The 23,437-nt window shown below is 44.4% G+C and overlaps 1 protein-coding gene across 6 annotated transcripts in view; it reads right to left on the bottom strand.

The window, feature by feature from the left end:
* Positions 1 to 23,437, bottom strand: part of PKHD1 (PKHD1 ciliary IPT domain containing fibrocystin/polyductin) — a 363,852-nt gene that overhangs the window by 260,893 nt on the left and 79,522 nt on the right. For all 6 annotated transcript variants that reach the window (XR_006289317.1, XM_043542122.1, XM_037893881.2 and 3 more), the window contains exons 34-35: positions 12,105 to 12,318; positions 6,869 to 7,019 (exon numbers count right to left, since the gene is read on the bottom strand). Coding sequence is in view for 5 of the 6 variants with exons in the window: in XM_043542122.1 (XP_043398057.1) it covers positions 6,869 to 7,019; positions 12,105 to 12,318 (365 nt within the window). In the remaining variant the exon portion in view is untranslated. The remainder of the gene's footprint in view (positions 1 to 6,868; positions 7,020 to 12,104; positions 12,319 to 23,437) is intronic.

Genomic DNA, 23,437 nt, shown 5'->3' with positions numbered 1-23,437 from the left:
CCTCTCCTTGTGTTATCAGCATGTTTTACACATCTCATCAGTGTCACGGTGGCTGACAACTCATTATGCACCAGAGGTAAAGTGGACAGGTAGTGACGGAGCATTAGAACATTTTTTTTTATTTGTATCTTGCCATGACTCAGTGTATCATGAAACCGTGAGCTAATTAAGTCCTGTGGGATAGACAATCAGAGCTTTTTATTATTATTTTAAGTGGGCTAAATTGCATTATATACAGATATAAAAAAAAAGATTCCACAGCTCTTCCCCAGTTAATAACGGAGCAATTTACAAATGTTAATAGAATGCTGGGGCAGAGGCTTGTTACTTCACATGCATGACCTAATTAAATCATATGGTGGCATGTATTTCAAACACAATACAGATGAAAAGATGAGAGTCTGAAATAAAATCCCCATTTTCCAAAGCCTCTGGCCCCATCCTCAGGAACATTCAAACACAGATCTTGGCTTAGTGGCTGGTTCTGGTTGCGGGGAGGGATAGCTCAGTGGTTTGAGCATTGGCCTGCTAAACCCAGAGTTGTGAGTTCAATCTTTAGGGATCTGGGGCAAAAATTGGGGATTGGTCCTGCTTTGAGCAGGGGGTTGGACTAGATGACCTCCTGAGGTTCCTTCCAACCCTGAGATTCTATGATCTCTATAAAGGGCCAAGACAACAACATGAAATTTGAGGATCAGAATGTCACAACCAATGGGGTAAAGTCTCCATCTCTGAACCTGCTTTGGGACATTAGAAATATGCAGCTAAATCCAAGACTGATTTAAAAACAATAGGTTAGAGATTAATCCTGAAGGGGCAAGTTATCAGCTGGAGTAAATTGTCCCAGCTCCATTGAAGTCAACAGAGCTATGATAATTTACATAAGATGATGATCTGCCCCACAGTCTTCAGTGGGAATTTTGCTTGAACAAGGAATTTAGGATCCTGGGACTGACAGAGCTTCCGGCCAATCAGACAGCTCCAGATCAGGGCCAATGGGAAGTAGCTGGTCCCCCAAGTCAGTCTGATTGACCTGGCAGCAAGGCCAATCTGGGAGCCTCAGCTCAAGTCCCAGCCTTTGCGTGTGCTGGGGGAAGGGGAGACAGTGAGAGCAGCCCCAGCTGGGGTGAGATGCTGTAGCTGGATGCCTGGAGGGGAGGAGCCGCACAAGAGCCAAGGTGTGGAGCGAGGGTCGGTGCAAAGACCGGGGACCTGCACTGATAGGGTTGCCAATTTTCTAATTGCACAAAACTGAACACCCTTGCTCTGCCCCTGCCATGCCCATACCCCAAGGCCCTGCCCCGCACCTTCTCAGAGGCCCAGCCCCCATCCCTCGCTCTCCCCCACCCTCACTCGCTTTCACTGGACTAGGCCAGAGGCTTGGGGTGCGGGAGAGGGTGACGGTGAGGGCTCTAGTTAGGAGTGTGGGGTCAGAAATGAGGGGTTCAGGGTGCCAGAGGGGACTCCAGGCTGGGGCAAAAAGTTGGGGTGCGGGAGAGGGTGAGGGCTTCAGCTAGGGGTGCAGGCTTTGGGGTGAGGATGAGGAGTTTGGGGTGCAGGAGGGGGCTCTGGGCCAGGGCCTAGGGGTTTGAAGTGTGGAAAGGGGCTCACGGCTGGGGCAGGGTGTTGGGGTGCAGGGTCTGGGAAGGGGGTTCTGACCCAGGCCAGGGGGTCAGAGTGTGGGCTCCAGTCGGGCAGTGCTTACTTCAGGCGGCTCCCGGTCGGCGGCACCATAGGGCTAAGGCAGGCTCCCTGCCTGCCCTGGCTCTGTTCTGCTCCCGGAAGCAGCCAGCATGTCCAGACCCTAGGCAAAGGTGCAGCCAGGCAGCTCTGCTTGGTGCGTGCTGCCCACACCCATAGTTGGTACCCCCACAGCTCCCATTGGCCACAGTTCCCAGCCAATGGGAGCTGCAGAGCTGGCACTCTGGGCGGGGGCAGCACATGGAGCTTCCCTGGCCACCCCTGCGCCTAGGGGCCGGACATGCCGGCCGCTTCCGGGAGCAGCGTGGAGCTAGGGCAGGCACCACTGCACCACCAACCAGACTTTTAACGGCCCCGTCAGCAGTGCTGACCAGAGCCACCAGGATCTCTTTTCAACCGGGCGTTCTGGTCAAAAACAGGACACCTGGCAACGCTACGCACTAAACAAGTGACAGGCCCAGCAGAGGTGAGTGAACAACAGCACCAGAGATGGGGAGCTGTAGGGAGTGGGCAGGGAGGTCAGAGACACACAATAAGGGAACGAGAGAGAACCACAGAGAGCCAGCAAAGGCAAGTGAGTGGAGTAACCCACCACCACACAGTCCTGAGATCAGCTGCACAGGGAGCCATGAACAGCTTCAGCCTGGGGTGTTTCTGGCACCCCCTGAGCCAGGGAGAAGGTGGCAAATACTGTGGGGTAACTGCAGTTGGTTGTACGGAAGATTTTTCCGGTTCAGTCCTGGGGCAAAGCCCTGTGTGAGCAATGCAAAGCCCAGATGACGGCGGCCCTGCCTCGCAGCAGGCAGAGCAGTGCGGAGCTCAGAGGTCCTACCCTGGACTACCGCTTCCCTGGTGCATTCACCCACTTTGGAGATGGGTCTCTTTCATTCACTCAAGCATACTGGGGAGCAGCATCTAGTGACCTTTCAAACCAGGGTCTCTGTAGGAGAAGACTTGGGGCTTGCACAAGAAGAGGAAAGGGGGCTCCGAACACTGCTGTGATCATTTGTGTGGAAATCTGAGTGAAGCCATAACCAGGTGGGCAGGGCATTATTCCTATCAGATACCCTTCTGGAACCATCAAACCAAAGAGCCAAGTTTCACCACCCCACAAAAGAGACTATTACTGTTAAAAGTGTTTTGTATGTGTGTACTCATCTAGAGTAAATACTTTATCATGTCTGTCCATCTGGGTGTGGGAAGTAGTGTAAGGATTGCTTCAGTATATTTTACCATCTTTCAACTGCTTAGTATATTTTGAAACCTGCTAAGTTTTCTCCCATTTTTAGGCTGTTCCTGAGAAAGATAAATTTGTTTTGTTCGATTTGATGTTTTGCATGTGCACCCTTTTTAACAATTTAATTCAGTATAAAGTTACTACTCCAGTTAGAGATATGTTACTTATTGGGAGTCTGTCTAGTAGTGAGTAGGAGCGCTCCACCTCACAGATAGATCTGACACGGTTAAGAGGAGTAACTGGGGAGGAGGTACCATGAAGAGAGCGCAAAGTGATTTGGAAGCTTCTTCGTCATAGTTTCCATTGTTCAGGCTCAGTCCCGGGATCTCACGAGCAGCTGTGAGGTCCCTCAGGAGGGAGGATAGTTGGGTTGCAGCCTTAAACCCAACCCCAGAGTATTCTGGAGACCCAGTAGGCAGGGGCCTGCAGGTGTAGTCTCACTAGGTAGATCAGGAGAAGGAAGTCCTTTGGAGTTACTATCCCAACCTGTCCTACAGGCAGGGAACTAAACCTAGCCTGTTCCTCTGGGTAATGCTGGGAGCAGGGAGACACAGGTTGCGTCTCATGCCACCAAGATAAGTTAGGGTGGATTAGGGTCCCATTTAAAATACCCCTGCCCCTAACCCCATTACACTTGGAACGCTCCTTTTGAGCTGATCAGTAGGAACTCCATCCAAGACTACATCAAATCTCTCTTCAAGGCCATCCCTGCTGTGACACCTACATGGAGTCAACCAATAAATGACTGTTTTGCTTATGCATCAGTAGAACTGGTAGGAAAACGCTGAAGCTTTTTCCAGGAAGGATGCCTGATATTTTTCTCCCAGCTTCATGCAGGATCAGCTGATTTAATTTACCAATAATTTTACAAATCTCTCCGGCACTTACATTGCCCCCATCACCATAATAGCAGAGCACATCACCCGTCTTTAACGTAGTTCACCTTGCAATGCCCCTGTAAGGCAGGGTGCTGGGCAATGCTATTATCCCCATTTTAAAGATGGGAAACTGAGGCATAGAAAGGCTAAGCAACTTACCCAAGGCACAGGAAGTCTGTGGCAGAGCAGGGACTTGAATGCAAATCTTTCAAGCTTGTACCCTAACCACTAGACGATCTTTCCTCACTAAAGAGATATTTGGAGCCATCATGAACTACCAAATTGTTTAACAGCTACCCCTGCAACCTCATGACCTTATTTTTATTGCCCTCCTTCTCCTCCCTGCCTCTGTTTGTCACGCTTATTTGTTGCATCTGGCCTCGTATTAAATTCTAAGTTCTTTGGAGCAGGGACTGTCTCCTACTGTGTGTCTGCCGAGCACGCAGCACAATGGGGCCCTGTTCACAACTGGGGCATCTAGGTATTCCCCACAATATAAATAAGATAATTGTTATAAAGGGCCAGATACTCAGCTGGAGTACATCAGCAGACCATGAAGTCAGTAGAGCTACACAGATTTCCAGCAGCTGAGGATCAGCCCCAACATCTGCTAAGTGTTTTGAGATCCTCAATTGAAAGGTGCAATGGAAGCGTAAGGTCTTACTATAAAGCGGCAAAGTCCTGTTACTGCTATGGTATGTTGTGCTGCTTGTTAATAGTGCCATTATCCAAACACACAGGATGCTGTTAATGCATTTTACTGTCTGGTATTGAAGCTGGGGACCATTATTTCCAGTGGAAAGGCAAGGCCAGTTCACATGACATGATTTAAACCTCTATCGTGAAGCATGCATAAGCTGCAGTGGGTCATAAATCTTAACGGGATGCTGTCAACTAGAAAAGGACCAAAATTAAAACCATTTATCTGAACTCCCTCCCCCCATCACCCCACGAATTTGGGGGAGATTGATAAAATGAAGCTTACTTCCAAAACACCACTGGATTCATTAAGCAGAACCAAAACCCAAGCATTCTTGTTTCTGCACATCTCCCCCCTCGGTTTGTTCAAGCCACCCAGGACTTCATGATTTTCACTATGCTGCACAGCACAGCCACTTGCGGTGACAGAACTTGGATCCTCCTCTTGCTCCCAAAGCACAGGCCTCAAGCACTCCAGTTAAAGAACCATCTGTTCTCAGTGTTGGGACTACAGAGTCTATGACACACAGTTGAGTGCGTCATGGAGCAGGTCTGATGCCATCCAGTAGCCCCCAGTAGCTCATATACACCGTAGCCTGTGCTTTATGATACACTTGGGAATGAGTTCTGCATTTCATTTAGGGGAGGGGGAAAAAAAAACAAATAAAAAGAGTAGCAGCCACGTGGACAACCATTGGTTTGAAGAGGTCACCCTGCTGGCCCCACAGCAGTGCTGACCTAAAATGGTTTCCCTTAGCTGTGCAAACTACTGATATTATGATTAGTCAGGCTGATTAACAGCCAAGGAAGTAAACAGAACGACAAAAAGGGGGAGTCATCCTGGCCCTTGCAAAGGGCTAGAAGCCCAGGGAAGCATGGTTGCCAACACGAAAGTGGACATCATCAATAGGGACAGAAAGGTTTTATGTAGCCTTCTAGAGGCCAACACTATGGGCCTCGACTGAGTCTTAAAACAATGAGCAATAACAAAATTAAAATGTTTTAAGAGAGTGAAAAGTAACAATATCACTTTAAGAGATTCAGCTGTAGTAATAACCCTAGCACCCTTCATCCAAAAGAGCATTACAAACAGGCCAAATTCAGAGAATTTTGACCCAATAAGGACTTCAGAATTTGGTTCTATATATATACAGGAATCAGTAGGCCATAGCAGTGCAACTCCTTCTGGGGTGGAGGATGGCACAATGCATAATGATAGGGAGGTGGAAATCTCAGCCAAGGACACCAGGGTTAAAAGTTACCACAAAATCTTTAATATCAGCTCAGAGCAAACAGGACCTGTTTTCTAGGTCTCATCCATGCTCAGTAGATTACATGATACTCTGTTTATCTGAGGATTTATGAAGCATAAAAGGCACAGCTGATGTTGCTGAGTGGATTGAGGGGTCTGCCTCCTCTCACACCAGTTTTTACATGGCTATAACTCAACCGACTCCAAAAGACTTACTCCTGTATTACACCAGCGCACATGCAAAGTGAATCAGACCAATGTGTTGCAAACGTGTTTACACAACTAAGCCATTCCCACTATCATGAGAACAGCAGCTTTGAACGCAGCCTGACACCCCCATGCAGTCTGTTTGGGAGATTACAAGCAAATAACATTCAGGGTGAGGGTAAGGGTGAGGAGACATTTTACATTTACCAAACTCTCCACTCTCCACCTGCACTTCAGCAGCTATGATGAATTTGTTTCATCTATAGTGTTCTCTACCACTTCACACCCTTGAGATTTTGAAGGGAGATCAAGAAAGTGGCTCACAGGTTTGCAAAATTAAAATTGAGAGAGTTTTTAAAAAGGGCAGAAGGGATAAATTTTGTTCCCTGATTAGGACACTCACTCTCTCTCTCTCTCATACACACCGACCCATCTTTCAAATAGCAAACGGGTACAAACAAATGCATCAAAAGAGATTATTTGGGCCGAACCACTGCTTAGCGTTCAGGCTCCAAAGGCAACTTAGAACTCGTAGTCTCCTGAGCTGGAATCATTGACAAAGGGATGTAGATAAGGGGAAAACTACATTAGGAACAGAACTGGCATTTGTACGTAGAAAGGAGAGTCTAAAAAAAAAAAAAGACAAGCTATAAAGGAAGTTAAAGGAAACAAGGCAGCCCTCATTTATATTTGATCAATATGTGATTAACCATAGTTAACCATTAATTCATCTGCTGTGCATTAGAACTGCTATTCAAAGTTGGAGAGCATTTAATATTATATATTGCCACTGCTCAGCCTAAATTGTTTTTTTTCCCCCCTTTAAATGTACACAATATTACAAATTTAATTTTAAGCTGTTTGAATCAGTCTGTAAAAAAGATTTGATTATACCTGAGTGTTCTGGCCCCAGTTTTTCCATATCTCAGTAATCTTGGCGGTAATTGGCTGATTAGCTCCCTCACACTCCATCTCTGCCTCAGTTTCCATGGTAATGTTACAGGAGCTATTATAGATGAGAACTTCATCTCTTTCCACTTTAGGGCTGAAACGAGAAGGGAGGTTAAATGGGGTGTCATCAATCTTAATGAAATGCAATTATTTTTACTCTTATTAATCATTGCAAGCCATTAGCTTGTGGCAACTCCTGCCCACCATTTGTCAAACTTTGCAAATTTCTGTAATTTTGTTTCCATTCTTTTATTGTTTATTTGTTTCCCCCCACCCTTTATCTGCAAACCCTCCTGATGACAATACATGCAGTAAAGATCTCTCAGTGATGCCTTTCAGCTTCACAAAACAGTTGTAAATGCTAGCAAATGCTCTTCCAGGACCAAGGGAAGGAGATAAGTGCAGACAAGGACTGAGAGAGTCAAAGATGGAAGCATACACCGAGTAGGGTTTGTCTGAATTCCCCCACCCCCCTTTCCCTTTCTTATTCACACTTAGCAATGGGGAATGAATAACTTGCTACTCCCTTAGGGCAAGCGGAGAAATTGGAAAACCACACAACTGGCTAACTGGTCCCTAATTCCAACTGTGAAAAAATGAGCTCATTTAGGGTTCCAATTCCTGCTCCCCAGCTGATTGCAATGATGCTTTGTTGCTAGCACTGGAACATTAACTTAGTAAATTAATTAAACTTACTTAACAGCCCAGACTAAGCAGATTCGATATATGTGCCAGTTATACGAAGACACTTGCTCCAAAGGCTTCTGTCACACAGAGAGAAGAAGGAGCAGCAAAAGGTAATAGGTAAAGGATGCTCTTCCTGGGTCTTGCTGCTGACAGCTGCTCACTTTGGTAGCTTTTACCATGGGGAGCTGTGAGTGTCTGACCCAAAGTCCCTTGAAGTCAATGGAAAGCCTCCCAGTTCACTTAACTGAGCTCTGGATCCGGCCCAGGAAGCAGACGTCCCATTTTCATGTCTGGCTGCAATTTGCATTCCTTTCCCCAACTCTCCCCCCTTTCCCAGCCTTCTCTCCTAAAAAATTCAGTGACTGTGTTTGTGGATTTGTGCGTGAATTTAGATCTGATTTCAGCAAAACGAAGTCCCCAATTTATCCACAAACCCATCCCAACACAGGCAGCAGCACTAATCAACCTCAACCCAAAGGCAGTCTATTTCGGGTACCGTACCTATTCCAGAGAAGACAACTCAGTCTCTGGGCCTGATTCTCCACCCCCTTTCACCTTGTGCAGTCTTTACACCCGCTCAAAAATGCTTACCACTCTGAATTGGTCATATCATAACCGATTGTACACAGGTATAAATGGCGACACAAGGTTCAAGACAATGGCAAATCAAGCCTGCTAAGTCAATTCAATCTATTTGGCAGTGGTTTTTGCGATGTGAGTATCTAGTCCCTGGGAATTTGGATGTTGGAATTTTCTCATATCTAATTCAGAAATAACAGGTAAGGGTTTAAGCTGATGTAACTTACAGGATGGGGGGCTAAAAAGAGATGAGCTACTACATTGTTCTACGATGCACCTAGGGCCAGATTGACAAAAGTGTGAAAGTGGGTTAGTGGCTTACTCCAAGTGAAATCAACCCATCTGAAAATCTGGCCCTTCACTGGCTTGGTAGTACCCTGATCCCAACCAATTGATGAATCTGCAGTTTTCAAACCATGCCATAGTGCAAGGAGACATCAGCCATGGCAGGGGGTTTGGGGGATGTTTGTTTTATTGCCATTTTTTAGCACAATAGGTGGTATATTAAATACAGAGCATGTTACCTCCAACCGTTTTTGTTATCGGAGCCATTTTAACAATGATTTTGTATTTATTTATTTAAATGAATCTTTCCCTCCACAACATCAACAACAGAAAGTCAGCCTTAAAGAACAGCATTAGCTTTGCGATAGCAACAGTTTGAGAGCTATTCTTGTCCTGTACAGTAATCCAGTGGGCTGGGGGTATCTTTCAAGACTGCATCATATTTTCTGCTGCAAGGAAAAATTGTATCCTTTAAATAGCCAATATTTTTATGGGGAGATGTCTATATCCAATGCTATAAACAAAGTAAGGGCTTGATCCAGCTTGCATGGAAGTCAATGGGGCTCTCGCAAGAGACAGGAATGGGAGTTTAATCTGATTTTACATTGGGAATTAATTTATAGGTAATGGACACACTCTGTACAGTCCTGGGTTAACCACAACGGTAACAGTTACTTCATTTCTGAGCACCTCACTGCTGGACAATGATTAACAAAGTGGAGAGCTTAAAGAAGTGCAACAAAAATAATCAGAGCTGGAGGGACAAACTGAAAGTTAAGGGTCACATCTTGATCCCACTGACATCAATTGCAAAGCTTGCATTCTGGTCAATGAAAGCTGGATTTGGCACTAAGAGTTAAAACACATATAGGTCGGACAGTCCTCATGGTTACACTAGTGTAAGTCAGGAGTAAGTTCATTGAAGCCAGTGTGAAACTGGGGTGTGAAAAGAAGCAATCACTAGAGGAAGACAACAATTAGAGCTGGAGAGGAAATGGCTATCAAGTCCCACAAACATTTTCACAATTTTGAATATTTTTCTCATCCTGAATCTGGATAAAAAGCCAAAATATTGAACACTTTCACAAACAGATAATTGGGGCGCGGGGGGGAAGAACAGATCAGCTCAATCAAAATTTTTGGTTCATTAATTTCAGAAGCTTTTGTTTCAAATTGTGACCTTTTTTATTTATAACGTTTTTTAAAGTATAAATTAAAGTTGAGAGACAAAGTCATTTTGAACAGGAAATGAAACTCTTTTGTTTTGAAAATGATGAAATGGGTCATTTCAACAAATTGCAATTTTGGAATTGGGAGATTCTCCATAACAGACCCTTTCCCACACATAATTTCGGGTTCCACAAATTAGCATTTTCCAACAAGCCAAGTTTTGTCAGGAAACACTCAACCAGCTCTAATAACAAATCTATAATATTGGAAGAGTGTAAGTGTAACCCACACATCTCCTGGGTGTGGTTTTCTGTCCCATTTAGTGGCACTGAGACCACTTGGAGAGAGAGATTGAGTCTGTTCTGCAGTCTCAGCTAATAGCCAGCTGGCTTTTAGCTCATCAAGTAGAGGCTCATACATTTAGCTCCAGAGGCCCCAGGTTCAATCCCACCCAACAACAACTGGGGTCTGTCAGCGTTACAAGTGGAGGCTCATCCAGGATTTCAGCTGGGAAGTCTCTGAAGCTCAGTACATGCTTCCTCAACTACAGGAAGTATGTAAGCCACACACCTCCTGGGTGTGGTGTTCTGTCCCATCAGGTGGCACCAAGACCACTTAGAGAGAGAGATTGAGTCAGCTCTACAGCCTTAGCTAACAGCTCATGCATTTAGCTCCAGAGGTCCCAGGTTTGATGCTGCCCACGGACGACTGGGATCTGTCAGTGTTATATAAGCACCAAATGGAGAGAGGAACTATTTAGCATAGTAAACAGGGATGTGAACTTGCAGCAATGGGATGAAATGAAGGCCTGGTCTACACTACAAAGTTAGGTTGGCTTAACTAAATCACTCCAGGCTGTGAAAAAATTCACACCCTGTGCGGTGCAGTTAAGCTGACTTCAGCGGTGACATAGACACTGCTGGGTCGATGGAGATGGAAATAACGGTAGCCCCACCTTTTGGGACATTTATAACTAGACTAGACAAAGCATGCCATAAAAGAACTATATGAGTTGGCAGGGAGAGAGACTGGATGACCTCAAAGGTCTTTTCTCCCTTTCTGGATTCTATGAGCCAAACACTGAAGCCCTGACTAAGGACCTGATACTCCAGTGCCTTGTGTGGGCAAACCCACTAAAGTAGGGATGGTAGGCTTGATTCTTCTCTGACGTCACTGTAAACCAGGCATAGAGCCATTGGAGCATTCACATTGATGGAATTACCCAGGTGCAAACCAGCTATAAGGGAGAGAAGAATCAGGACCCTATGTATTTATTTTTGTCTGTTAAGCGTCTAGAATAATCTCGTGCTATGTAAATCAGAAATAATAAAAACAATGGCACTGATCCTCAGCTGGTGTAAATGAGTAATAGCTCCAGGATCTGCCCCAAGAAATCTGATTCTCTTCTGACCGCCCTGACTTTATACAAATGTAAATCAACTGACTCCAGGGAAGTTACTCTGATTTATACTGATGTGAGCAAGAGGAGACTCAAAGCCCAGAAACCTCAAACCAGGCTAATTTCATGTGGTTTTCGGGTTTTGGAAAAACATTTACACAATGGCAGTCTTGTCCTCCTTGTTAAATACATACTGTAATGCCTGCTGCTCTCACCACAGGGTTTAAGTAACTCCCATTGGTTAACTTGTATCTCGCAACAGGAGACCATGGGGCCAGATCTTCAGCTGGTGTAAATCAGCATAGAGCCTCTGAAATCAGTGGAGTGATGCCAATTTACATCAGCTGAGAGTTTGGCCCCTACTTTACAGAAAATCTTGGGCCAATAACCTGGTTATGTTCTGTTTATCTATTTGGTTAGGAAGAAGGACTTAAAAAAAAAACAAATGGGAAAGTTTCACTCTTATTCTTTTCTGTCCACCACTCCCAACCCCCACCACAACCTTATAGGACTAAATTATTTGCAGGTGTAAACTGGCATAGTTCCATTAACGTCAATGGAGTAGTTCCAATTTACACCCGCAAATTTGGCCCATGGTTTCCAAAGCCTAAAGCTACAGTAACTGTCTGTGCACCCTTGTTGAGTAAACAGCATACAGCCTGCCAGATCCTCTGTGACTTTTTACCCATGAATCTCTTTGGAGAGGTGAAGGGGGGAAAAAATCCCTTCTGGTTTTCATAATGACTAATCTTTTCCCCCCTTGGCATTCGCCAGATGTTGCTTTGGATCAGAAGATAAATATTAAAATCTAAAGAGGAACAAAGCAGGCTGTTTACTAGATGGATTTTCTCAGGTCTCTTGAATGCTTTAAAAGATGTGGGGGGCAGATGCTTTGATATGCACGCTGAATGGATTTCACAACCCAGTGGAGCACACCAACCTAGGAAATAGAAATCCACTTTCTCCATAGTCCAACTCTGCAAACAAACACTAAGTGTCTTCTGGGAGACACTGAGCAGCATCAGGCCCACACTGCTGTGGGATAGAGTCAGGGCTAACCTGAAAAAGAGGCCAGCAAAAAGCGGCTGGGATGAGTTGACTTTTGTCTTGTTCTCCAGCCGAGAGTCATCGTCACACAGGTATATGTAAGGCCTGGCTCCTGCTAGGCTGTACACTCCTGCTGTGATATGGACATCGCACTGAATGTATGTGGCCCCAGCTCCTCTGCAATCTTCTGAAGGATGGGTCAGGCCACAGAGAACAGCCAAGGACGCTGAAAAGACAGAAGGAAAAAAATACTCACCCACATAAGCATTGGCACTGATGCAAGTTAGAACCATATGCTGTGCCACTGAAGTCAATGGGAGTTTTGCTATTGCCTTCCATGGCAGAAGGGTCATGATTATTTTCCCAACCTAACCCTTTGGGAACCACACCCCTCCATCCTCATGATCAATATGATCTATTTATTACTCTGCACGTTGGGTTTGATCTCTTATCTGTGTGGATAATTATGATCCTTTGTGCAGTATCTGTCCAGATGCTCTTTAGAATAAAGTGACCCCTTGTGGGAGACAAAAGCAAGCCAGTGATTAGCTAAGGGGACGGGCGCAACTGCTGCCTGTAGGAGATGGGCCATTGTTTGCTTGCTTCAGCACAGCAATACAGTATGTGCTCAGATCCTTGATTGTTCCCTTTCAGCTTAACAATCTCGACACTATTGTTCCCGTGGCTGGATCTGCACTTCATGGAGAGAGCGTTGTGCTCAACACACTGGGGGTCTGAGTGGGCTAATGCAATTAGCCTTTCACCATTTGGAGACCTAGGTTCACATTGGGGAAAGCTGTTGGGATGGAAAGCACAAACTGACTGTGAACCTTTCACCAGGAAATGTTGGCTGGTGATAAAGTTCATTGCAGATTTGAAGCTCAGCCCTGGTTCAGTGAAAGCATCAACAAAGCTTTGTAGGCTTTTCAAAGGAATGGATTTGCAGTGGATTTGGAGCTTTTGCTTGGAATCTGTTTGAAACTTGAGGCTTTACATGACTTTAACTCAATGGGTTTGGGAGGTTTATTAATTTGCTTTAAGAGGTTGGTCGGTTTGTTTTTTAAAGGATGGGTTTTGTGAGCTGAAAGTCAGGTGGGAAGAGGTTTATGGGCCTACAGGAATAGAAACCAGAGAACAAAATTCATTCGAAACCCTGAGGGTTTCATATAGCTCTGGGAGGATCTTCACCTGGCTAGCACTCATCAAACAATGAATAGCTGAAAGGAATGATGGTCTTGTGCCAGTGATTGTTGTATGTATTTCTATGGCCCTAAGAAGTCCTCATCAGGGATCAGGACCAGAGCTGGTTGGGAATTTTTCAGTGAAACTTTTTTGTTGTTAAAAATGCCGATTTGTTGAAAGTGAAACTTTTCACGTGAAAGGGCCAGTTTTGACAAATTTCTTGAGTTGAAAAACATGTTGAAAAAAAAAATTTCCAAGTTGTCCCCTTCTGGTGTTTTCAAAACAAAAAAATTGTTCAAAAGGACTTTTCAATACAAAATATAAGCTAATTGTACTACAAATAATTATTTTAATTAAAAATGGTTGAAAGTGGACCATTTTGAAATATCAAAACACAAACACTTGATTGACCCCCCAGAAAATTCAAATTCTAAATTTGCAAATGTTTTTGAAATTTTGACTTTTTAATCCAGAGTTGGGATGAGAAAAATTTCTAAAATCTGAAAAACATTCATGAGACAGGAAAAGCATTTTCTGCCCAGCTCTAGGCAGGATACCATTGTTCTAGGACCAGTTCGAACACATATAAACTAAACAATCCCTGCCTCAGAGTTTATCACAACCCAGGCATAAAACAAGAGACAACAGGTAGATAAAAGCATTGCCAGCAGATTGAGGGAAGTGATTAGTTCCCTCTATTTGGCACTGGTGAGGCCGTATCTGGAGTGTTGAGTCCAGTTTTGGGGGTTCCACACTACAGAAAGGATATGGACAAATTGGAGTGTCCAGCGGAGGGCAACGAAAATTATTAGGGGGCTGGGGCATATGACTTACTAGCTGAAGGGGGGGTTCCAAAGAGGATGGAGCTAGGCTGTTCTCAGTGGTGGCAGATGACAGAACAAGGAGTAATGGTCTCAAGTTGCAGTGGGGGAGGTCTAGGTTGGATATTAGGAAAAACTATTTCACTAGGAGGGTGGTGAAGCACTGGAATGGGTTACCTAGGGAGGTGGTGTAATCTCCATCCTTAGAGGTTTTTAAGGCCCAGCTTGACAAAGCCCTGGCTGGGATGATTTAGTTGGGGTTGATCCTGCTTTGAGCAGGCGGTTGGACTAGATGACCTCCTGAGGTCTCTTCCAACCCTAAGCTTCTATGATTCTATGAAGACAGAGCATAAAGTAGCAATGAGAAAATATTGATCAGCATAAGGAGCAGTGGTCAAAGCACACCAGCTGCATAACCATTGTTGACTTTTTTCAGACGTCATGGCAGAGGAGAGTTTTCCGGAAGGATTTTAGGAAGAACAATGAGGTGGCTTTGCAGACTTTACATGGAAATCTTCCCACAGGTGAAGGGCAGCATGGTAGAAAGCACAAAGATGCTTGTTTAAAAATGTACTAATGGGTGATGGTCATTGGCAGAGTAATGAAGTGGAGATGAGAGTAATCAATGTCTTGATACTGTTTGAGCGATGATGGGTAGGGTGGGGGAAAAATCATAGGGAAGGGTTGCAGACCAAGCTGGATGAGCAAGCACCTCAAACAGGTGAGTAAGAGAAAGCAGAACCCTACAAGGAATGGAAGATGGGAGGGATCAGCAAGGAGAGCTCCCTCTTGGAAGTCACAAAGTGTACGGTAGGGAAAAAGTCAGAACTGCCAAAAGCCAAGCTGAGTTGGACCTTGCAAAGGGAATTAAAACCAACAGTAAAAGTTCTATAGCCATATAAATAAGAAGAAAACAAGGAAAAAAGAAGTGGGACCACTAAGCACTGAGGATGGGGTGGAGATTAAACATAATCTAGGCATGTCCCAACACCTAAACAAATACTTTGCCTCAGTTTTTAATTGCTTATGAGTAGTGGCAGGATGGCTAATGGCAACAAGGATATGGAGGCAGAAATTACCTTATGTGAGGTGAAAGTCGAAGTCAAACTCAAACACAAGCTTAATAGGACTAAGTCAGGGCCCCGGATAATCTCCATCCAAGATTATCAAAGAAACTGGCACATGAAATTGCAAGCCCAATAGCAAGGGTTTTTTAAATGAATCTATAAACTCAGGGGTTGTACCTACGACTGGAGAATTGTTAATATAGCTCTTATTTTTAAGAAAGGGGGGAAAAGTGATCCAGGAAACTACAGGCCTGTTAGTTTGACCTCAATTATATGCAAGGTCTTGGAACAAACTTTGAAAGAGAAAGTAGTTAAGGACATAAAGGTGAACGGTAATTGGGATAAAATACAACATAGTTTTACAAAAGGTAGATCATGTCAGACCAACCTGATCCCCTTCTTTGAGGGGAACGGTGATCCGTGGCCACTGGGAGCTGCAGGGGACCGTGCCTGCAGAGGGTCAACATAAACAAAATGTCTCATGGCCTGCCAGTGAATTACCCTGATGGGCTGCCTGCCGAAGGTTGCCGACCCCTGCTCTGGACAGACGAGCGTGTTTGAGGGTGAAGCAAAAACAAGAGGCAGCACTGGTTCCTGAAACCTCAAAATTTTCAACAATCCCCATTGAAGCATTCTAGGAAGGCAATGACAGGTCCTGGCTCAGGGGGTGTTGTGGCTGATTGGGCCCGACGCACATTGTTCTCTGCACAGAGCTGATGGACTTGCTCCTGCAGTCCCAGATTCTCAGCAACCAGCTATGCTGTTTTATGCTTTGTTGTGTTTTGATCATCTGCCCTACAAGATATCACTCCAACACAGGGTTAATTTACAAACTAGTTTTATTGTGGCTGCTTACAATAAAACTTCAGCCTCATGGCCTGTCAGACAGTTACCCAGGAGGTGTCACTTTCAAGCAGTTCCCCTCAGGAAACACTATTCTGCATGAGAGTGTTTGCCAGCACTTTCATATTGTTACATCCCTTCTCTTTTAAAGAAAATTGTCAAACGCCCCAGGAATAACTGATAAGGTAATCTAATGTATTCCTTTCAGATGCTGGCCATACTTGCAGTTATTGCGTTCACCACCTTAACCATTTGTCTAGCTATATCATGTACAATTTGGAAGTCCATCACACAAAATCCCTCAGATGAGCAGGTATTTTAACAATACACTCTCCTCTAGTACAATATGGTTCAATAGTGCCTCCCTGGTGCTGTTTTCCTCCAGTCTGGTCAATCACAGTCTCTATGTTTGGTGTTGCTGGAGTCTCCATCAAAACACCCTCTTCCTCCTGTCTTTCCTCTGGTATGCCCCAACATTGCCTGCTTCTAACAGCTCTGGCTTGGGATCCTCCTGCTGTAGAACCCTAAGATGTGTGTTGTTCAGACTATCCTTAGAGGTTTGTTTTATTTTCCTGAGGTGCCTCTAGTTTTGCATCACTATCTATTCATTGTCCATTTGTACACGATATGATCGTTGGTTTCCTGGTTGCACCACTCTAGCTTAATGTCACAGCTTAGTCTGTTTTGTTAATGGTTGTATATGCACTCTGTCACCTGGCTCCAGATCTGGCAGACCTCTTGCAGATCTGTTGTAGTAACACATTTCTCTTTTTTGTTGGTTTTTCTGTAGTTCACCATGTGAAGCACCTGCATACCCTGGCTCTAACAACCTTCTGCTTGTTGGCAACAGTATCTTCATTCTCTGGCTCATCAGTCTTTGGGCCGGATTAGAATGTAGGCCTTTTGAGAGAGTAATTCCTGTGATCTAGTCGTATTAAGTATGGGTTAGCCTCCGCAGCTTTTGCTTTCTTCCAGTTTCGTAGCAGTTTTTATGGCTGATTCCACTTGGCTGTTGCTTCGAGGATACCCCGGTGAAGATGTTATGTGATCAAAATCCCAGCCCTTATTGAACTTCCAGAACTCTCCTGAAACAAACTGTGATCCATTATTGGAACACACAATATCCAGTTTCCCACACCATGCAAAGTGTGCTTTTATCTTCCATACAACTATTCTGGATCCCATGTCTGGTAAAAAGCCTATCTCCTAGAAACTGGAAAAATAGTCTACAATTATTGTGTATCCTTTGTCTTCAAAGGTAAACAAATCCACTCCCACTTTTGCCCAGGGTCTTCTAGAACTTCATGTTGCCTCAGAGTTTCTTTCAGTTGATGGTCTTCCCAGGATCTCCGTACATCATACTTTTTCATGAATGTTCATAATTGCTCATTCATTCTTGGCCAGCATATAGTCTCTCTGGCTCGCCTTAAGCAACCATGAATTCCCAGATGTGATGAATGAACTTGGTGCATAATCTCATTTGTAAAAGCTGCTGGAATAACTGCTCTTTCTCCCCCAAAACATAGTGCCATTCTGTGCACATAACATTCTTGCAGATAAGAGATGAGTTATCTCTTTAGGTGCTTGGTCTTTTGTTGCTGGCCATCCTTGAAGGATCATGAGTTTCAATGTCTGAAGCATTCTTTCTTGTTCTGTACCTCTCTCAACCTTTTGTGCAAGATATGTAAGCACTGTACTATATTTATTGTCTCCACCTCAGCCTCTATGGATTCCTCCTTCCAGGGCTCTGGCAGATATGCACAGCTCAAGGGGTCCACCAACACCAAGTCTCTGTCTGTGCAGTACTGCAGTCACATCATCATCCACTGTAAGTGCTTTGGTTCATTGAGCAATGGCTTTCTCCAAACACTTTTGAGAGGTTTATGGTCAGATTGTATCTCCACAGTGTGATCATAAATGTATTGGTGAAATTTTTCCATTCCAAAGAGTATTGCTAACAACTTTTCCAATATGAGCAGAGCCCTTCTCTGTCATGGACAATGCACTGCTGCAAATAGAACAGATTGTCCCCCTTGCAGCATGGTATCTCCTGGGCCCGACTTGGATGTGTCATACTGCAGCATCAGGGGTTCATCTGCGTTGTAATATTTCAAAATGGGAACCTTCCCAATTATCTTTTACTTATTTACTTGACAATAATCTTTTTGACCCATCCACTCCTATGAGGTGTCTCAATGTGTCAGCTGTCTCAGGATCTCACAAATCTCAGACAGATGGTTGAAAAGCTTTCCCAAATAACTGACCATTCCCAGGAGTTTTTGGACTCCTTTAACATCACTGGGTCTTGGCATTTCTCTAATTGCCCTTATTTTCTCTGGGTCTACTTTAAGGCCTTTGGAGGCCAACAAATGTTCAATGTATGGCACCTCAGTTACTCTCAATTTGAGACTGTCCAAGTTCAATTTAATATTGTTTTCTCTGCATCTCTGTAAAAAAACGTAGCAATGTGTAGTCCTGATCTTATTGAGCTTGTTCTGGATCATCATCCTCTCTCACTATCAACACAACTGCTATTGTGCAGGTTCCCATCAAGCCCTCCAATACTTGGGTCAGACTGCTCTGGAATACCTCTGATGCCGAACTGATTCCCATTGGCATCCTTAATCATCAGTATCTCCCAAGTGGAGTTGCACAAGTTGTCAAGTAACTGGATTTTTCATCCAATTTAATGTGCCAGAATCCATTTTTCATATCACATTCTGTAAGAAGTCTCTCTTTAGACAGATCTGCTAATAGGTCCTCAATTGTAGGCAGAGGGGAATGGCTCCATTTCAAAGCTTTGGTTAAAGTCTTTGGGTCTATGCATATTCTCAGCTTTTCAGATGGCTTTCTTACCACCACAAGACTGCTTTTCCAGTTTGTGCTCTTCTCTACAGGATGAATAATTCCACAGTTCTGTAAGCTCTACAGTTTGTCTTTCAGGGGCTGTAGTAATGCAATGGGTACTTTCCTTTTTTGGCAATTTAACTGGCTTCACACTGGTGTCAATCTCTGTTTTATAAACACTATCTAACTGTCCATCTCCCTGAAACGTATCTTGATACACCCTCTGTATCATCTCCTAATCCAAGGTAATATCATCCAAGGTATCTTAGTCATCTTGCTATCCACTTTCATTATGTTCTGGAACTGTGCTTTTATCCGGTTCCTGGCTTAGACAGTCTTGCTGCCCAGAAGCAATACTGCTGTCTCATCACCTGTGACCACAAAGTCCAGTCTGTATTTTTTTTCTTTGGATTTCCTAATTTAAGTTTACATTTCTCCAATGGGTTTTAATGTGATCTGGTTGTACATTGTTAACAGCTGGTTGGTCTCTTCCAACCATATGTCTGGGTTCGCCAGACTGTGGCACGCGTTGTAACATTATCCCAATCAATCTAATTGAAATTGTGTCACTTTCTTCCCAAATAACCTGGCTGCATACAACTGTTTCTGGTGCTTACGAGGGTCTTCTTGCACTGTGTTTACCATCTGTTTGGTCACTCATACAATGTCCTCATACTCTGTTGCTCTCTTTAGTTACTGTGTGTACCTTGAATTTGTTTTTCTTCTCTTTGGGGGAAAAAAACCCACTTGGCTGCAAAATGATTAAATTTTGTCAGAGATATGGCATTTTTTCTCCCCAAGCTAGACACTTTTCTTTCTGTCTTTCATGTTTTCTCCCACAGTATTGGCACGTGTCTGTAGCATTGTCATCTACTGATGTTGCATCTGATTTTGATTTCCCTTTCTGATGTATTGCGTGGACAAAACTTTCCCGCAAAGTCAAGTCAGCTTCCCTCAGCAACCGCTCTCATACTTGTGAGTCTCATATCTGGTCACACTATCCAGTCTCTTCTCAATGAAGCTTTAATATTTCCAAAACTGCATATGGCTGCTAGCACTTTTAAATCAGTGCTTTATCTATCTATATCCTCTCCAGCTGCTTGATCCCAAGTCAAGAAATGATATTTTTCCACCATTTCATTCTTCCTGGGATTAGAGAGAGTACCAAAACAGCCCGTTACTGCTTTTTAGGTGAGCGGAGCTCAGGAAATTTCCATGCAGAGTCTCACTGACCTCTCTCCTTTTTTCTCCAATCAGGTAACGAAACAGTTTTATTTTCACAGCATCTTCTTTATCTTCCAGTGAGGTTAAATTCCTCTTTCCAGCTCTTCCACGCCTGAGTGAAATTCTTTGCTTGCAAGTTTAATGTCCCCATACGCTTCAGACCCTCCATTTTTCTGTTATCAGCTGTGTCTTATAAAGCAAATTGTGTACTCACAGAAGTATTCTGCCCTCTGCAGTGCTGCTCTGAAGGGCCTCCCCACTGTCTAGGACTTGATTACCCCTGCCACCATGTTTTAGGCTTTGTGGTGTCCAGATCATCTGCTATACAAGATCTCACTCTGACATGGGGTTAATTAAACTCAGCTTCTCCAGCCTACTGGCTTCTCAGACAGTTCATTTTCAACTGTAGGCTGCACAAACGTGTCTGCTAGCATGATAAACTTACTCCTGCAGTGCCCGATTCTTGATAATCAGCTGTGAAATCTGTGCTGCATGGCTTGGTTATCCATCTGGAGGGGCTTAATGGCTCATGCAGAGCCAGCACTCCTTGGCATAAGGAGCCAGACCTGCTCAGAGAGGTTGGTTGTCCAAGCAAACTGCCATGGACTGGGATGTAGGGAGTCAGTCCCAGTGGTCAGAGCAGTGGTGGTCAGATGTAGTCACCAGATCAGGAGTCAGAGCCAGAGCCAGAGCCAGGGGTCAGGCCAAGGGTTGGAACTGGAGACAGTAGCCGGGGGGGGGGCGGGGGGGGCACAGAAGCAGGGATCTGTAACAAGGCAGGAAGGCAGGAACCAGGCAAAGATCAGGAATCAGGTGAGAGGGCAAGGTCTCATGTAGCACTCAGCTAGAGATTCACCTAGTTGCTCCAAGAACTTCCTGTGCCGCCTCCTGGCTTAAAGAGCGAGACCGAGCCAATCAGAGAGGCTGGGCCTCTCCTCCAATTAGGAGCTTTGTGGTCCTTGCTTCTGGTGCGCTGGGACCCACCAGTCCACATTCCCTGCTGGTACCGGCAGTCCGAGGACTGCCTGGGGACCCATCAACCCACATTCAAGACCCATGATCTCTCACAAATAAGTACCTTAGATAGATAAGATTTGAGGACTTCAATAGCTCAGTCATAGGTGAGAGATTTATTGCAGGAGTGAGTGGGTGAGATTCGGTGGCCTGCATTGTGCAGGAGGTCAGACTAGATGATCATAATGGTCCCTTCTGACCTTAATATCTATGAGTCTATAAGCAGCAAGAAAAATATTAAAAATAAAATGAAACTCACATGCCATGACTTAAAAAAAAATATTTGCAGTTGGTGGAATCATTCAAAGGCACTTTTTTTGTGCTTATGCGGTCTCATATAAAAATACATGGAGGGGAGGTATTTCTGCAGCAGGATGTGACGTAACAGAGGAATACATCCACTTCCCCTGTCCCAGGCACAGAGCACAGCCAGGAAACATCAAACATGCTTCTAATCTGCGTGCACGTGCCTCTGTACTGAAGTGTAGCAAAGGCCCCAAAATCATGTCCCCTAGGCCTCTGTACACAGCTTGTCTCCCTGTACCACTGCAGTAGTTAGGAACCTCTCTGCTGAGCGAATGAGGCTAGTAAAAGGGAACTCTGCATGTCAACAGCTCACTAGTCTAGCTGGTAGAGGCCAGCCAGCACATCACAGACGTAAAACTCCCAGAGAACAGCACAAAGTAAACGGCAGATGTGAGGCTAGATTAAAAAGATCTTTGGCAGGCCAATTATCATCTAAAAATATAACCTGCAAATACAATTCTAATGAAAATATGAATATCAAGCTATTTTACCATTTGGGTATGTTTGCGAGATGAACGCATTTGAGTTTGTGTCTACAAACATTTTATATATTTATGTTTATGTGCCTATACCAGCATTGCAAATATCTACTTGCCCCTAAACTAGCGTGAGTTTGTTTTTTAGTTTGTTTTGCTTGACGAGAAAAAACAAATATTTTTCTAAGTGTAACACACCATCACTGGTAGAGGGTAGGTGAGAGAGAGAGAGAAGTTAGCCTTCTCAACAGCATATTGGGTAGGATATGAAATAAATATCGTCATTCAGGAAGAGCCGAGCAATAAACAAGGAAAGGTCTTATTTGTCTGTTTAGAGGGAAGTGCAACCTACCCAACTCAATTCCCCAAACTAAATGACGAAGAAACTCTTTGATACAGTCACTTGCTGACATCTAGTGCCCATTCGAAGTATTGTCTGGACAAGCATATTCTCTCCACCGCAGCCATGGTCCAAAGCACAATAAATTTAGAAACACCATTCTTCATGTTTTCACAGAATAAAATACAATAAAATGATTGAGACTATTTCTTTTTCTTAAATAACCAGTCTCCCCCTTCTCTCATTCAAGCACTGAGTCTTTTAACATGAGATATCCCAGTTCCCAGGACAGAGCTTAAAGGACAGTTCCTAGGACTGTTCCCAAATACTGTTTAAATAAGTGATTATTTACAGTATCTCAGGTTCATCCCACCCACATTCAAACACACACAGTTTTGGTTTGGTTTGTATTTTGAGATTGCTTATAGAGAAACCCAGAGGATGAGGCAAAACGGCAAGTGGGAATTCCACAGGTTGGTAGTCACAGATATTCTCATAGCATCACCCCATAGGGTGGGAGGGATTTACAGATCCATGGAGGAGCATAGGCCATGGACTTTTGACCTCAGGAAGGTCTGTAGTATTTAAAGAAATATTACATGTAACCCACACACCTCCTGAGTGTGGTGTTCTATCCCCTCTAGTGGCTCCGAGATCACTTAGAGATTAATGAGTCTGCTACGGCCTTAGCTAAGGGCCATGTGCCTTTTAGCTCATGCAGGAGAGGCTCATGCATTTAGCTCCAGAGGTCCCAGGTTCGATCTCATGCCCCGATGACCAGGGTCTGTCAGTGTTACAAGTCAGGGCTTGCTCAGGATATCAACTAGAAAGTCTCTGAAGCTTCGGACACGCTTCCTCAGCTAGGAAAAGTATGTAACCCACACACATCCTGGGTGTGGTGCTCTGTCCCCTCTAGTAGCACGGAGAGCACTTAGAGATTATTGAGTCTGCTACAGCCTTAGCTAAGAGCCATGTGGCATTTAGCTCCAGAGGTCCCAGGTTCGAACCTGCCCACCAACGACCGGGGTCTGTCCATGTTACATACAGATCTCATGGTATTCACGTAGCCCCTCCAACCTACTCTTTGGGCTACCCTTAGAGTAGCTTGGGGGTACTTACATTGTAAGCCCCTCGGGGCAGGACCATCTCTTTGTCATATGTTTGTAGACTGCCTAGCACAATGGGGCCTTGGCCTGTAGAAGCTACTGCAGTGCCAATAATAATA

This window comes from Chelonia mydas, chromosome 3 (assembly GCF_015237465.2).
Source record: "Chelonia mydas isolate rCheMyd1 chromosome 3, rCheMyd1.pri.v2, whole genome shotgun sequence".
Taxonomy (NCBI): Eukaryota; Metazoa; Chordata; order Testudines; family Cheloniidae; genus Chelonia; species Chelonia mydas.
The sequence above is the reverse complement of the archived record's forward strand: the minus strand, read 5'-3'. Positions and strand labels throughout refer to the sequence as shown.